We start from the raw sequence: 17303 nt of genomic DNA on the forward strand, positions 1-17303 counted from the left end.
GTGCAGTGGCTGGATGCCTGGGCTAAGAGTCAGACAGAATTTGGGACAGTGCTGTAGTCTCGTGGTGCAGGGGTTCTTACTCACGTAGCACGCGCCAAGGGACGGCCTTCCCCCAAATTCAGGAAGTTGGGACTGTTCAAAGAGCACCAGCTGCCCTTATATGGCTGTGGAAGGCAGAGAGGAACTCGGCACAGGAGTTGGGTTTGTTTATGTATTTATTTTTCTCCCGCTCAGACACCTGTGAAGGGGAAGAACGCGCTCAAAATAAATCAAGTCACTTTGGGACGGGATTTGTGATCTGTAACACTCAACATCCTTTTTTCCTCCTGAGAATCTAATTTTAAGTAATGTCAACAGAGGACATGAAAGGTTCAAGGAAGGCGATTATTTCTAGCAAAGAAGCCTGTGCAACACAAACACACACACATTGATTTATACTTCCTTTTATATTTTATTTTTTATTTGTAATCAAAAATAAACATTGTAGTATATGATGGCATATATTTGAAGTAAAAGTAAACAAAACAACAAAAAAGAAATCTTTGCTAGAGCAGGCAAATGTTCATGAACTATGTCAACCATTCCATTTCAGTAAGTGGGGGATGTGGTGATTTAAAGACATAAAAAACTTAACCAAAGGAGAGCCAAAGTTAAAAAATTAGCAGCAGGAGCGCCTTCAGTCTGGTAAGGCCATATCCATCATAGGCTGAGAGAAAGATCCAGAACAAGAGCAATCTGAAGAATGAGCGAGAGAAATGTAGATATGGACCTGTGAGTGCAGGTTTTTGTTCTATAGGCACAGCAGTCCACAGCACGCCAACCGACATGCAAAACCACTCATCTGCCCATGCAGTTAAACAAGTCTGTGATGGTGATCTGCTTGCTGCTCTTCTTCAGCGGGGTGGCAGCAGAGTTGGCAGCAGCTGTGGGGGTGGTGGTGGTGGTGGTGGCGGAGTTGGCAGACGTGCTGCCAGCAGCTGCAGTGGCAGCAGGAGGGGCAGACTGCCTTCTCTTGGCCGTCTTGCCCTGGTCAGCCTGGGGTCGCCTCCGACTTCCCGCCGCCTGGACCTTTGTCTGAGACGGCGAGGAGTGGGTGACGTTGGGCGTCAGTGGTGTGGCCTCTTCGTCGTCACCCTCCCCAGCTCTCCCTGTGGCAGCTGAGCGTCGCGGGGTCTTCTGGCGCAACTCGTAGGGGTCGGTGGAGCTCTTGCTGCGGTCGGTGGCGCGGCTGCGCTCCTCGCGGTCCATCTCGCGCTGCAGCCGCAGGGCCAGCTGCCGGTCCTCCTCCTCCTGCCGCCGGCGCTCCTGCAGCTCCTCCTCCTGCCGTGACAGCTGCTGCAGCAGGCTGGGTCCTGGGGCCGCCACCGAGGGGGGCCCACAGGACCGTTTGGGGGTCAACGTCGCCGCGGCACCTTCGCCCTCCGCCTCCTCCATCACCCGGCTCTTCCTCTTGGCCGAGGCCGACGAGGTGCTCCTTTCGGGGCTTGTGGCGTCTAAGACCTCAAAGTCGTTGGAGGAGGAGAACGAGGAAGAGACGGAAGAAGGGGAGCAGGGTGAAGAGGAGACGTGGTCGGGGAAATGCCCACTGCTATGGGCTGACGGGCCGTAGTAGTCCAGAGTGGGCAGGGAGTGGCTGACCGAGGAATCGCTCCGCTGAGGTGACAGCATGGACAGCCCGAGGTTCCGGATGTTCTCCTGAAAGGGACAGTGGTTTAGGGGTTAGGTCAAGGGAGGCTCTCTGCCATTTTCACATATTTCTGTTAGCAGACTATACTTGCACAGTAAGATCACATTAAATTGATAAGATCATGTTAAGCACAACAGTCATCTAGCAAACAGAAAGAAAAAGACCCACCTTGTTGGCCAACAGGCTTGACGTTGGACTGGAATCTGAGGCATTACCATTTTTGCTTCGGACTGGACCAAAAAACCTGGTGAACACAAAACACCCAACTAAGTTCAACTGCACGACAAGCTTCTTTCCATGAATCTGTTCCATTAAATCTATTTCATTCTGGTAAATGTAACCAAAAACAGGGTGCGGCAGAGCAATCACATTTCACACATTTCAAAAAAAAGAAATGGAGAAATAGCTAAGAAAAATACACACAACAGAAATGCAGAACTGATAAATGTGCTTTTACCAGTAGGTCATCCTTTCAATTATTTCCATAGTCTATTAATGTTTTTATTATGTCCTGATTGTTTGATGAATAAAATGTCAAAAGACTGAAAAAATGGTGATCAGGGTTTCCCAAAGCCCAAGATTATGTCAAAATCATGATTAGATTAGCGTATTTTCCGGACTATAAGTCGCACTTTTTTTCATAGTTTGGCTGGTCCTGCACACACACGCACGCAGCCCCTTTCTGAGCTAGAGGCTGAAGCAATAACCTACTTTTAAACACAATTGTTGCTGCCAGGCATCACCCTACAAATTTCATAAAAGAAAAGTAAATCATTCATAATTTATAAAATAATTAAATTTAGTCTATCTTAGACCTATTTGGCTATATGGAATAAGGTTTCCCTTGCAGCACAGCACACGTTCCATGAATGAATGAATGAAAGCGGATGCCTTATCTCGCAATAAGCGGATGGAAATCCCGACACTCTTTTATACATGAAACTTAATGAACCATTGCCATTGATAGCCTACCGGTATGCCGCTCCTATAACGAAAAGTAACGCAAGTAAAAACGCAAGAAATAAAGGCCTATAGCTGACTCCAATAGCCTACAAGCCATGGTCCAAATAAAGGTGCTGTGCTTTGCCCAGCCATAATTTGAGGATTTACGATAGTCTGTCCCCTAAACATTCCTCACCTGTTATCTAGACATGCATGAAAACATTTGAAAACAAAACTCACTGCCATGTAATATTTGATGGCTGTTTTGCTACTAATTATCCTTCACGTGAATATGCACAGAAAGTGAAAGTAGGCCTACTATGCTCTCCGTGTCTGTAGCTGTCTGTTCACGTCTGCAATCGATCACGGTATAACGTTCCTCAAATGGAGAACACATCCATGTTCTCTCGCGTTATATTATATGCGGTCATGCATCTGTGTTTGCAAATTCCCGGAGCGACTTATAGTCCGGAAAATACGGTAAGTATTTGTATTAGTAAAGCAGAAAATATTCAAGATTTTGATGAAGCTGCAATCAGAGAACTTTGAGGAATTTTTTCCTTAAAAACATGGCGAGTTTACAACTTATCAATTAATTGTCACAGCCGCAGTATCAAGTATTATGAGTGTTATTAAGTATTATTATGACCGCCGCGCAGCGAAGCGGTCATAATAATACGGTCATTTAGGTTTAGTCAGATTTTTCGCATGTCCAAATTTCTTTTTCGCATGTCCAAATTTCAGTCAAGGATTCCCGGGACACTGTAAGACCGGGGTACACGAAACTTGGTGGGCGTGTAACCCCACATGGATAGCATGGAACCATTGTTTTTTCGTTTTGATCTGTAGCCCCCTTGCTGGACTGGACCCCCCCGGAAGGAGGGTAGGGCAGATACAGTTTTCTGTGAATATCTCAAGAACCGTAGGGTTTAGGAGGACCATTTTTTTTGTATGTTGATCTCAAGGGGATATGTCAACCCATTCCATAACCACTCATTTCATGTATAGCGCCACCTAGTTAAACACAAAAAAGTAAAAATGAGGTGTTGTAATCGCAGGTATCTGTGACCTAAAACAAAACAAAAACAGCACGAAATTGGAAGTGTAGGATCAGTTTCTGTGAATATCTCGAGAACCGTAGGGCTTTTTTTTGTATGTTGGTCTTAAGGGGACATGTCAACCCATCCCATTACCACTTATTTCATGTATAGCGCCACCTAGTTATTCGTTTTCCGTGAATATCTTGAGAACCGTAGGGCCTAGGATGACCAATTTTTTCCGTATGCCTCTAGGGGTCATCTTAACCCATTCTATGTGCACACATGTGCATAAACAGATACACACGCACACACATACATTCACAGTAATCATACGTATGACACATACTCACACAGTAGACATATGTACGCATGCATGCACATGCACAAACACAGGCACACACACAAGCACGCACACAAACACACACACACACACACACACACATAAACATGTACACGCACACAAGAATTTCTCAGAATTATGAACAGGCAAGATGGGGGTGGGGTTGTATAAAATAAATTTTACATGTGAAATCTATGAACTAATCATGTTTTGGTACTTGTTGTCTAGCAGATACCAGTGAGAATTGAGTGTGGATAATGCAATTTAGTGAGACAGAATCATATAGGCCTTTCAGCGTGATTTATTTTTGTGGAAAAAATGTGCTGGACTGGGCGGCGGTCATATTTTGTACCGCTCTGCGGTACATCTAGTTTCATGCCAAGTTTGACACTGCTGACGGTCACCACCCATAGTACGAAACAGAAAGTGACCAGAACAGTGTCACAGACTGTGTAATGGACTCAGATGATTCACAGAACCACAAACCCACTGGTCAGGGTGAGAGCATATGGTTGTGGATCAGAGGGATGGTTTGCATCACAATCGGTCTATGTTCAGATTTGCTTGTTGTTTTGTTTTCATTTTTGTTTTCAAGTTTTGCAGATGAAGGAAGAAACAACAGTTTCCCTTTCACGTTGGCTATGTGGCCATGTACCAAACTCTCCTTATTCAGTAAAACCGGTTTTCCATTCGGTCATCTTTAAATCAAATTCTGTGACTTACTGGAAGCCAATGCAGGGAATTAAGTATTGGGGTTATGTGGTTTTGTATCACTTGCAAGGAAAGAAATAAAATATAACCAGAGTTATTGATCATATATTAAGATAAATAAAAATCTAGCTGGTTACCCTTTGCTCTCTGGTCAGATCATTTTGACTCAATTTAATAAGAGTTTGACTTATTTTAAGGCAATTAAATTAAAACAACAACTAAAAACAATGTTTTGCTTAACGCTCCAACGGCAGCCAAATGTGCTTGTTTTCATGATGAGACGCCTTAAAATAAGTCAAACTGTTAATAAAATTCTTCTTACACAAAAGCTTAAAATATATGATGAATAACACTTGGTTAGATAAGCAGCTTTTGCAGAGTGGAATTGTTTGGTCCTTTTCTAGGAATCATAGATGATTTACAGAACCCATTAGTCAGGGTGAGAGCATATGGTTGTGATCAGGCCAAACTCAGTCTTTGTGGTTCGTGGCTGGCACATGCCCATTACATCAGTGGTCCTTCATTTTCAAACGGTCATCTTACATAGCAAGTATTATGAGAAATATGAACGTGGGTCAGGTCAGGTGTATGGTACCACCAATGACATGCTCAGTGGTTGACCATAGCGCTTCGGCTGTCGGGGAATGCGAGGGCGGTGACCTTGTAAGAACCATATATAGACATCCCAATACTTATTCAATAACGAGGCCGTACTTCGGAAGTCGCCGTCACACAACTAAACTTGGAAGTGAAAAGTTTCACTTCATGGCTCGTGGACTGCACAAGCTGCTACCCACAGCATGAGATCTCCTCTCTCTTTGATAATCTCCATCAATGTATAATGATGATGAATGATGATGATCTCAAATCCTCAACCATACAAGCCTGTTCTGCACCAACCTGGCAAAGCAGCTAGACTGACATTAAATGACTGATATTGAATGATACAACAGTCCAAAGTTAATAATTCTGAAACTGAAAATAAGAAATAGGACATGCTGAATCAGACAGTTCCAGGCAATTCCCTAAATTCCTTGAATACAATTGTATTGCCAAATGACATGATTAAAATGAGAAATCCTCTGGCATATTTTGTGACCGCTTTTACAGTTAGTGTATTTCACATACTTCTCGAACAGAAAATATACGTAGCATGGAGTGACCCCCCCCCCCCACCCTTTGGGCCAAACACTAGGGCATCCGGGGGGCCCCCCCGGAAGAAAATGTTGAAAAATAACCCCTTAAATGATGACGTCTGATGACTTTTATGGTAAGTATTGATACATTGAAATACATGTATTACAAACATTTTAGCATATTACAATATAGCCTAAAAGTCCTAAAGAAAACTAATTTATAATAGAGCAAAGTAGCCTAGGCCTATACAAGACTAATCCAAATATGGCTGAAATATAGGTCATCATGATAATTTTGTCATCAGTGACACAGAACCATGGATTTTTTTCCATTTATAACATGTTTTGTTTATAACTTAAATCAACATAAAGTTAAAATGTTGACTAAATTATTTACTATAGGCCTACTTGATGATATATAGCCCTGCCCCCTTAGTCCTCTTTTACTACATACAAAATAGTGAATCATGTGATAGGCCTACTGATATTGATGCTGATTGAAGAGGTTGCAACTTGAAGGTTGTTGATATTTCAGTTTCAAAGAGAATCAAATTACACCACTCCCTCTCCTCCCAAAGTAACACTGTAGGTCCTACACCTCTCCTCCTAAAATAAATAGTAGGCTCTAACTGTTTTATGCTACTGGGCCAGGATTGTGTAGGCTACAACACTAGTTTTACAAGCGCACACAATAAATGGAGAGCTAGGGTTAAAATGTACACTGCACCTTTAAATAGGCGACTTTTTATCAATCAGCACAATGCTACAGTAGGCTATTTCCACCTAATATTCAGCTCAATATTATGTGCAAGACTAATGTTTACTAAGCATGCCAAAGCTTTGATCTCTTAGCACTGTCACCATAATGTTACGTTTTCTCATGGTGAGAAGGCCATCCCGAAATATGTTTTAGATGATATGGGGCGCAAGGTTCACGGAGGTGAACGGCTGGACAAACGTGAAATGACGAGGTGTTAACTAAACAATTTGGTAGGCCTAAGGTAGACAGGCTTTGTGGTTAAAACTATGAAAACCAGTAACGTTAGGCCAGTCTGTCACAGCGAACTTCAAGCACAGAAGCAAAATTACACGCACAAAAATTAAAATTTAATATCAGCATCACGAGATTGCGATCATTATCGGAAAATCTTGACACGCGATACAAAGCCAAAACGAGAGAGAAAAAAAAAACTCCATTAATTATGTCTTTTTAAATAAATTTGTTGACCTTTACCATTTCATGGCTTCTGCTCAGAAACTAGTTCGCCACACACACTGAACTTGAATCAAGCATTCTTCAGAACGCAGCTGATCAACCCGTCTACTTTCACTTTCAATGAAATCCACTACTGAACAGACAAGGCTACTTTTGGCGTGATATTCTGAAAGATGTGAAGCACAAACCCGTCATCATTGTCAGCAGCCTGTTATACATAGCAATGGTCTGTGTACAGAAATATAGCCAACCTCTGATTAAAAAAAAAAAAAAACTCAGCGAATCTATACGAATTGCGTGGGAAAAAAAATCACACCCCTGCTGGTTATATTTGATTGACTGAAAGCAAACCAAATGAAATATGTTGACATTTTGGTACTCATGTCATACTTTGTGCCAGGATTATGGTCAGAGAGCACAGTTGAGCAGCAGAAAGACTTCAGCATTACAGTGCCCTTCCAGTTCTATAGATTTAAAACATTTAAAACCGCTCAAGACCTTTTGACAAAACCGCTTAGCAAATTATTCAGCTTCCGAGTCATACACTTCTGCACTGCAAATGGGCAGTGCAAAATTTTCCACAATCTTGAAAGGAATAAAAGTGAACAACTGTTCATGTTCCTATACTCACTTTTGTATGTCTCCGGCTGAAGGTTTCTTCTTCTGTGGTGGGGAAATCTCAATAGGTCGAGAGCTCACCTGAGAGTTTGTGTCGGAATTCTACCGAGACAAAAATACAAAAGAACAACCATCATATGAAATTCAGTCCAATTACATTAATTAGTAGCATCCTAAAAAAAGGTACTCTATAGCTTAGACATAACCAGCATTTTACAGAACTGAAAACAAACAGGTCCTCTGCCAATACCATGTTCCTGCTGTTGATTAGGCAAGGCATTTTTATTTATACAGTATAGTGCATTTCATACACAGGGGCAAGTCAATGTGTTTTACATAAACAAAAACAAAGAATAGTTAAAAAAATAAAACAATAAATGCATAAAAGGGTAACGGATTGAAAAAAAAAAAAAAATTGGTGAATAGTACATAAAATAGAATAATAAAAGACATGAACACATCGACATCTGATAAACAGGAAGTGCATCAGTTAGCAGAGAGCATCTAATTTGAAACCAAAGCTTAGCCACATAGCAAATAAAAGATGCTTCACCATGTTCAGATCCGACAGCAGTTTTTAAATCAACCAATATTTCTCCTGTGACGTGAGCGGTCTGAAAGCGCGAACACTCTGTAAAGCGCCATGAAACGTGTAATATTTTGGCGCTCTAGAAGTGATATTAAATTAAATTGAAATCGAAAGGTGTGTACTGAAGTCTGTCTGACAGGAGGTCTCGTTTAGTGATTTAGAAACAAGCAGTGGTGGTCCTTTATGATGCCAGAATGGATGAAGAATGCATTTTACCTTAAAGGTTGTATCAGCGATTTATGTTTGGGCTCAAAAATGGCCCAAACATAAATGATCACATTCATCTAATCTTTCCTAACGATCCGCTAGCTGCCAGCCCCATAAGCAGGCCGTCAAAAAAGCGTTTCTCTGTAGGCAGCCTAGGCTCCGAGATCTGTACACAAAAACAATTTCCACCAACAAGGGTTGGCAACCCGACAAAGACAAAATAAAGTGTTTCAACCAATAACCGACGAGATACGCGTTTAGGAGAGTTTTAATTGCACGACAGAGAGGGGGAGGGAGTAGCGAGCTAGCTCTGTTTTGTTTGAACATCCAACAGAAGTGACGTATCCCCGCTATCGCTGATACAACCTTTAACATAGAGGGTATACAACGTTGGTCTATTTTATAAGGCCATTTACAATCCTATAATTTGGCTCGGAAATCAAATGACCCATTTTAACAGCTATCTAGCACCCTCTAATGGTTATCTGGCAGTGCACCCATATGAATGAGCGTTAAGGCCCGAGTGTACTGCTATGGATTAGGTGTGTAAGAAAATATCGATAATATTGAATATAGCAATATTTTACTGTATATTTTAATATAATACTGTATCGATTTTCAAAAACATAAGACTTTTTTTTTTATTAATGTTCACATGCAGGCACATAATTGCCTTTCCGTGCTGCAGCCAAATTTTGTTTCCGTACGGATCTTGACTATTGCCTGTATGAAAGTGGATGTGTAGTGCACAAGAACACACAAACACAAAAAGACAAAGCAACAAAGAAGCTAATTCCTAAGTATGATTTGGACAATTGATAACTGCATCTGTGAATCCAACTCAAAGTTTGACACTGTTTTCAAAGTCCAATAACACTAGGACTGATGCTCTACCTATATCTTTATCTGAGGGTTGCTAGGTTACGGAGACGCTGGCGAGACACGGCGCTCCGTCTGGCATCATGTTTTTGTTTGTTTTTATGTAATGTTCGTAATTTTATGTAATGTTCTGTTATTTTTTTTGTATTTATTTGTCAAGTTAAATGTTTTCACCTTTTATTTACGTTATTTTCGAAAGTTTTGTGTTATTCTTGGTCCTTTTTTCTGGCTGATAACTAATGGTAACGTTAGTTTCTATTCTACTGGGCTGATGAGCTTGCCTTGACTAGCAGTCCCTCTTCCATCTGACGCTGCACATCCTCTGCCTGGACTCGTCTGGACGGAAAGATTGCTCAGGGCAATGGGCCTACTCTGCGAGAGATCTTCAGCTGCCACGACCACCGAGCTGCGGCTGACCTGCGAGCTGCCATAACGTTAACGTATAGCCTCTGACGCTGGGTGCCTGCAGTCTGGATTGAGTGCTGACGTGGGGAGCTCTGATGGCGACGTCGGGAGCCATGAAGCAACAAACGGTCCTTGCTAAAGCCACCGAGCTGCTGATCAGTAGGAAGATCGCCCATCATGACTTCAGACTGTTGTTCTTCCGGTGCTCTGCTCTCCAGACTGCCGGTAAATTCTCTGAGTTGGTCAGCGAAAGAACTTTGTTGGTCTTGCATTGGCAGTTTTACGCGGGTCATCATTGCCATTTGGACTTTTTCAGCCGGTTGGAAATTGGACTAATTTTAACATGATTATTATTATTTTATTTATTTATTTTCAATTTGCTGTGTTGTCTGTCTTGTATGTCTTAGTGTCACGGGAACGCTGGCGACTACGACGCTCCGTCTGGCATCTTTTGTGTTTGTTATTTTTAAATGTGGCGTCATGTGGTGTCAACGCTGGCGACTACGCCGCTCCGTCAACGCTGGCGACTACGCCGCTCCGTCTGGCATTTTTTGTCTTATTGTCTTTTGTTTTTTGTCAATGTCTTGTATGTGGAGCGCTTTGGGTTGCACTTTGTGCATGTTAAATGCGGTATACTAAATAAAACTGACTTGACTTGACTTATATCTGAACTGAGGCAGGTGTCATTTAAAACCTAAGTGCTACAACTGCCATGTTCATGTAGTGTTCTAGGTGTCCACTAAGTGCCGTGGGATGAGTTGAAGCTCACCAGCTCCTGACTGATCTGCCTGGCCAGCCACTCGTCCTTCTGCTCGTTCTCCTCTTGCCTCCTCCTCTCCTCGGCCAGCCGCTGCTCGTCCTCGGCCAGCAGGCGCTGGATGTACTCTTCACTGGCCCGCCGCTCGGCCTCCTCCAGGGCTCGTCTCTCCTTCTCCACCTGGGGACACAAAGCGCACGCCTCAACTTTATCTGACCTCTCCTCTACTCAGCGACTTTCACTAATGGCCACCTTAACAGGTCTCTCTCTCTCTCTCTCTCTCTCTCTCTCTGATTTGTTATTTATTATTTTTTTACATAGTGCCATCAAGTGAACCAGCCTGCATTTCCACCATTTCCTGAAGCATTTTTGTTTCAAAATGCTCCGAACAGTTCAAATGTTAGTTCTCGAATGGGAACGGAACTAGTTCTCTGTCGGTGGAAAAGGGCCATCACGGGTGTTCTCAAAAAGGGTGTGTGTAGGCATGTCATGTGAAAATGATCCACTCTGCACGTGACCTTCGTTCATGAGTCATTTCTTGAACATAAGATCCCTTACCTTGCTGACCTCATCTTCATACTCCCTTCGCAGTTCTCCAGGCTGGCACACTTTGGGTGTTGCTATTAGTACTGTGGGCAACAAGCAGGTCAGAGAGAAGAGTCATGATAAGTTAAATAAAGAGCAGCTGCAACTCAAGTCACACATGCATCAGTTGAGCATATGTAAAAAGAGATAAACCTTAAGATAGTGGTAAAGAAAAAGGACATAATTAGATGTAATATAGAATGAGCCATATCATTACTTATGATCATTAAGGGTCGTTCACACCAGGAACGATTACGGCATGAACGCTCTACTGAATATAAATTACAATGTCCACACAAACTATAACTACAATGGAATGAAGAATGATATTGTTGGGGATCGCTTTCTGATGATTTTAATACTGATAACGATAAAATGTTATACATCAAATTTTAGCCATCACATCCATCACCACAAGGAGGGACTTTCCTTATCGTTGGTCAGTGTGGACGCTTTTATCGTTGTAGTCAAGTTATCTTTATAGTTATCGTTCCTGGTGTGAAAGACCCTATACTAGGAACCATTGCAGTATTATTACTCACACCCATCTGTACATTCTCGTTTTTTGTTTCAGGTATTACTAAAACATCTAATTTAGCATTTACGTCCCACGTCCTCACACACTTCAGTTCATGATAACAATTTTATGTCCTCGTTTCACATATTGAAAATAGCACTTGTTGCATATGGACCAATAAGAGGATCATCACAAGAGGATCATCACATTAAATTGAGCCACCTACTGGTTGAATAGTCATCCTCTTGTCCACTTAGTCTTCTCTGACACTGCTCAGGAAAGGCGTTCTGTATGCGTTGCCACAGGTCCACGTTTACCAGGGTATTTTTCCTGTTGTTAAGTCTGGCCCAAGTAGAAACACGCTTGCGGCAAAGTGGGCAGCACATGTTGGACTTGTCCACCGTTTCCAGAAAGCAGGACTTGCAGAAGGTATGAGTGCAGGGAAGGGTCACTGGCTCCAAGAAGATCTCCAGACAGACAGGGCAAAGGCAATCTGACCTAGATAATCCGCCAGCGCCCTCCTCTGGTACTGCAATCTCCACTTCAGACACGGGCGGCATCCCTCCGCTTTTTATAAACAACTCCACGATACGCGCTACAGCAAGAAACGTCGGTCTCTTTAACTATCCCATTGGAAAACCTGACGAGAGACAGACAATTTAAGTTCACGGGACAGCAACATAAATGTTGATAACCCAAACAACTGACCGTCTCATGTCTATTCACAACAGCGTGCGTGTAACGTCAGCGAACATTAGCTTCTAGGCTTCCAGGAACATGATGGAAACGCACACTTCTGTTAACATATATTATAACATGACTCATTTAAATGGCCATGGAACTGACATAAGGCATAACGTTAGTCTAAGTGACCAAACACTTGCTTTACGTGAACATCCAGGCTAACGTTAGAGAGACCCTGATAGCCTGCTAGCTAACGTTAACTAGTTTTGCTAAACAAATTAGCCGTTGGTAATGTCTTCAGCCTATAGGTCAAATCCAGACAATTACATCATGTACAATATCTTACTAAACTATAATGGAAAATCGACTAATATTTCGACAAAAGACTTATTCGAAAAAATAAAGCAGAATTACTTGATGGACACAGCTAAGTTAACGTTAGCATGTTTTGGAATTTGTATTGATAGGCTAGCTAACATTAAGTTAAAGCAACGATCACATCGATACTTTCATAACAACACTGAACAATTTAACATAAGTTCAGAGAAAACAATAGATACCTTCTCACGACCCACAGGGAAAATTCCCGGGTAAATAACTGCTCATTTATTGCTCTTCATGTCTTCTCCACGAACTAGAGAAGCCCGCGTCAGAGAATGCCCGCGTCATTGAATATTTCACTTCCGGGTCAGAATGACAGCAATGTATCAAATGTATGATAAGGTAAGTATGTAACTGGTGAATAATTTGAGGCAACTGGAGTGGAAGTAACCAATATTAATGCATCTTTGTAAGACGATACAACGCTATTACATGTATGAGTTTTGAGTTATTTGTCTAAAATCTGTGTTTATTAGAACACACAAATGTTTTCTGGCAGATACTAGTGATTTGCAGTTGTTTGGTCATTTGATGAGGTACAAAAATGCTGTTCAAATTTAGGCAACACAGCGTGTAGCCTATCCAACAATACATTGTATTATACATAGTGTAGGCTACCTATGTGACTTCTCTGTCTTTATACTGACATTATTTCAAATAAACAAAGCTATGTTGATTAGCCTGGGAATATTATTTCAGTTGATGGTTAATTTGTGAAATAGCCTAGTTATAAGCCTTTGCGCATATGCAAATGTTTTAAAAGAAAACTGTATCTTAGCCACATGCGGAAATAATTGAGAGTCCACACACTCTTTACATGGCTGTTTTTTTTTTTATTTTTGCCCACATTTTGAATCTATTATACTAGAATAACAAAATGTGTATCCCAAAGGTACCACATTATACCATTATACTGGCATTGTTTGGCATATTGCTTCACAACAACAACAAGAAAAAAGAAGACACATAGCATAAATTGATGTTAGTAGAGCCACATTTTGTTGTTTGTTTTTTTCCCCAAAACTTTTGAAAACGGCAAAACACATCATAAATTAATAAATTAATTCACAAGCAATCCACAGTTGGATAGAAATGCTTTACAGTAGTAGCAATAAAACAGGTAAAAATGTACACTGCTTAAAAGTCAATTCAGTAAAAGGCTTGCAACAGATTTTTTCTTAAAATCTTGCCAAGACAGCCAGTCTCAACACACTATATCATACAATATATCCTAACACAACACATACACAATTCATTCACTTACAAGAACTCTCTTGAAACAACAAATTACATACCAAGGTATTCTTAGAGTGGATATTAAGTAAAATACTTAAGTCCCGCTCACTGTTTTTCATAAATTACAGTCTGTAAAGGTCTATCAGTGCAATTCTACTACATATTCTGTATTCTGGGGGCTAGCCATAGAACCAGTAGTGATGGTGAACTCTCTGAAAACACCCAGCTGATCAATCCTGGAGATAATAGATGTTTCTACTTGGCTCAGCAGAGTTTGCTTCATATTCATTGACTGTCTTACAATATGTCGCTAAACTTCAAAACAATTGATTCCTCTACCGACTCGACTATCCTGATTGGATAATTATAAGCCATTTGGAAGGTCGAGTCCACTCTCATCTACTGGATCTGATCGAAATTAAAATCTAATTGAGTCACCTTTGCTAGCAATTACACTGAATTAGTTGAGTTAAGACGATCACTATTATTACCATATAACATATTGGATTGTATTTCCCTGGTTTTCAAGATTTTCAACATTCCTACAATTCAGAAATGGATTGCAATCAATAGTCTGTTTGAACAACACTGACTAAAGCTCTTGAAGACTGTAACACATCTCAAAAGAAGTTGGCATCTAAAAGTCCATTGAAGGGCATTTGAGCTTGAACTTCTAGAAGTAATGTCATATTTCACACCTCACCTTCTCCATTACAGCTCTATGACCTATCTTGCATCATCTGAATGACCAGCTATAGTCACAGTAATCACATTAATGTATAGTAAACAGAAATCCAGGTTGGCTGGCCTTATACTTCAGGGAGGGCCAGAGGCTTAAGGAAGTACGTCTGTTTCATTAATTTGCCATATTCTAGTGTCTGTAGCAGTGGCAATGATGTTTAAAAAATGCACTGCAAGGCACATGAAGCGATTTCCAGTGGACAAAACAATCTCTTAGCCTTAGCGGCTGGCTGTGTTTATCCACATGGACCCATACAGCTATCACTCCTCGCTGACTCCATCACCAATCACTCCAGGCTGACAGAATGTTAAGAAAAAAACATCAACAAAAAAAAAATGGAAATAATAAGAAGGAATGCATATACCCGTGACTCCTGTGAAACAAATTGCAATTTTACAGTGAATATATCACATGTTATAACAGCCATTTTGCCACAGATTTATTCAGACTATATCTACATGGCTTCACGAGAGGAGAGCAATGGCACACACTCATGCTGGATGCATTTCCTGGTGGGACTCTGCATGCTTGCCATTATACGCGGTTTATATACTGTTGGGATGGCACTGTGAACCAGATGGTCGAGCTGTTCACTGTAGGAGATTAGATAGGCATTAGTTGGTTTGTCTGCATGACATCATTTAACCAGAAATCCACCTGCTCCCAACAAACTGGGAGGTGAGTTGTTTACAAACAGGTGACTGAATTTATTGACATTGACAGGAATGGCACAATTGAAACCTACAAACCATTGTGCGTCTTGCACTCTCACAGACATAAAGGTCTTAAACTGAGCTCAAGATGTAGACTGAGTCTAGCTGTACAGATATTGTATGAATAAGGGGTCGATTTGGGAGAAACATCAGCCATTCTGAATTATTGCTGAAGCTTCAAACTGAGCGACTCAACCTTAAGGCTGGAGTTGTTGTTTTACTTGTCGGTTGCTAGGGTAACCTGTAAGGCTGTGGATAACTAAACTGGGAGCCCTTGGGTGAGACACGCTTCTTGCCCAGGCTTTACAAAGCTCAGCTACAGTGGCTGACTGTGGAGAAAACCCAATAGACGAGTGTTCTTTAAACCAAAACATGAATGTATCTTGGCATTCTTGCTGAGTCACATATTCAATAAAACAGGGACAAAAGTAATTACACTCGCCTCTCGACCCTTTTCAGATCAATGTGCTCTGTCAAATGGCAATGCGATTTGACTGGCACACCATCAATATAAACCTCCTTGACACAGGGAAAAGGAGGTCTCTATATGATGTGCTGAGCTAAGCTTCTGTCATTATTATTGATGCTTTAGAATAAATATATATTTCTCCAATGCAGGCATGATGTGTCGCTTTCCTCTGCAGAGGCTGTGGTATTGACTGTGTGCTGCGTTTGCAGAGTGGTTCTTTGCTTTAGAAATGCTCATGGAAGCTGAGGGCAAACTCAGCTCTTGACAGGCCAAAGGGATGAGGGTCGTTTGCACTGGTCCATCATTCACTGTTCGTGCTGTTCCCTTGCCTCGCTGTCAGACTTCTAGTGCAGAGGCCTTTGCAAAAGTGTGTCCAACCACACGAAACGAGAAGATGAGGAAGAGGGGGAAGGAAGAAGAAAACATTGAAGTGTTAGCTATGGCTTTGAGTCTAGTCAGTTTATGTGTCAACATCAACCCCTCTGGATGTTTTCATTTCTCCAACTTCTCCTCTCTCTCTCTCTCTTTCTCTCTCACATGGATCCTGCTGTCCCAGCAACAGTGTTTTTTTGTGAAATGGTGTCGTCGGAAGAGGAGGAGGAGGAGGAGGAGGAGTGGTGTGGGGGGGAAGGCATGCTGTATCCCGCGGCTCTGCAGGTCTGGTGTGCACGCAGGGCTACTGTCAGGACTTGACCCCTTTGGTGGGTTCTGTGGACTGCCGGACGTCTGTCCACTCCTGCATGGTGTTCTGGAGTGCCTGGGTCTTCTCTTTGTCCACCTGGACGTAGTCCACCTTCTCATCAGATGTGACAGAGGAGGTAGAGGGCTGGGAGGAGAAATAGAGAACAAAAGGCACTAATGAATGTGACGATTACATTTGGCCTCATTTCTAATGGAGAACTAAGACCTTAGAAATATCGCTGGCAATAATCCTGACCTCAATTAATCTGTAATCTGACAGTATATGGAAATATGAAGTCTATGACCTGGTGACTTGGAGATACCAAGTTAATTTGAATTTAAAGTCAGACTTCTGCCTATGTCTCAATCTCTCTCTGCTGTTGGACTACTACTAACATTAGACCTACAAAGCCAATAATGCAATTACAAATCTCATCAGCTACATCTCTTTAAAAATGTACTCTCCTCTGTATTTGTCTTTTCAATATGTATGTGTGCACTATATACACCCTGACCCTCACTAGTGCGTCTATGGATTTACTTCCTCTATTACAGTGGGGAATTCTCCTGGGCATTCAGCCTCTTTAGAAATTCCCCCAAATGCATGAATAAATTCATATTAAGCTACATTATTTTTTCTCACTTCTTTTCTCTCTCGACTCTTGGGAAATCTGTGATGGGAATTTGCTGCTGTTTCTGTATTTCTTTGGTCTCTATCACAATGCTGGTTGTACTCATTTCTCCAAGGATATTAGGTATGCATTGAAA

The 17303-nt window shown here is 41.6% G+C and overlaps 2 protein-coding genes across 3 annotated transcripts in view; both read right to left on the minus strand.

The window, feature by feature from the left end:
* Positions 1–463: 463 nt before the first annotated feature.
* On the minus strand, positions 464–12993 carry rnf168 (ring finger protein 168). Its single transcript, XM_042064270.1, has 7 exons — positions 12874–12993; positions 11856–12269; positions 11086–11156; positions 10540–10707; positions 7704–7792; positions 1856–1931; positions 464–1695 (listed from the first exon to the last, which is right to left on the minus strand). The coding sequence occupies exons 2-7, from the start codon at positions 12187–12189 to the stop codon at positions 838–840; spliced, it is 1596 nt and encodes a 531-aa protein (XP_041920204.1). The 5' UTR covers positions 12190–12269; positions 12874–12993; the 3' UTR covers positions 464–837.
* A 523-nt stretch (positions 12994–13516) lies between these two features.
* gab2 (GRB2-associated binding protein 2) overlaps positions 13517–17303 on the minus strand; it is a 50912-nt gene continuing 47125 nt past the window's right edge. For both annotated transcript variants that reach the window (XM_042063680.1, XM_042063679.1), the window contains exon 10: positions 13517–16680. In XM_042063680.1, the coding sequence (XP_041919614.1) occupies positions 16537–16680 (144 nt within the window). In that variant the 3' untranslated portion in view covers positions 13517–16536. The remainder of the gene's footprint in view (positions 16681–17303) is intronic.

This window comes from Alosa sapidissima, chromosome 15 (genome assembly GCF_018492685.1).
Source record: "Alosa sapidissima isolate fAloSap1 chromosome 15, fAloSap1.pri, whole genome shotgun sequence".
Classification (NCBI taxonomy): domain Eukaryota; kingdom Metazoa; phylum Chordata; class Actinopteri; order Clupeiformes; family Clupeidae; genus Alosa; species Alosa sapidissima.

What these genes read in the sequence shown, in the direction of transcription:
- rnf168 (XM_042064270.1), bottom strand. Translation starts at nt 12,189, where the DNA reads ATGCCGCCCGTGTCTGAAGTGGAGATTGCAGTACCAGAGGAGGGCGCT. An exon ending in AGAGGATGACTATTCAACCA is followed by an intron (nt 11,157 to 11,855) that starts GTAGGTGGCTCA and finishes TGTTGCCCACAG; the next exon opens with TACTAATAGCAACACCCAAA. An exon ending in CAAGCCTGTTGGCCAACAAG is followed by an intron (nt 1,696 to 1,855) that starts GTGGGTCTTTTT and finishes TGTCCCTTTCAG; the next exon opens with GAGAACATCCGGAACCTCGG.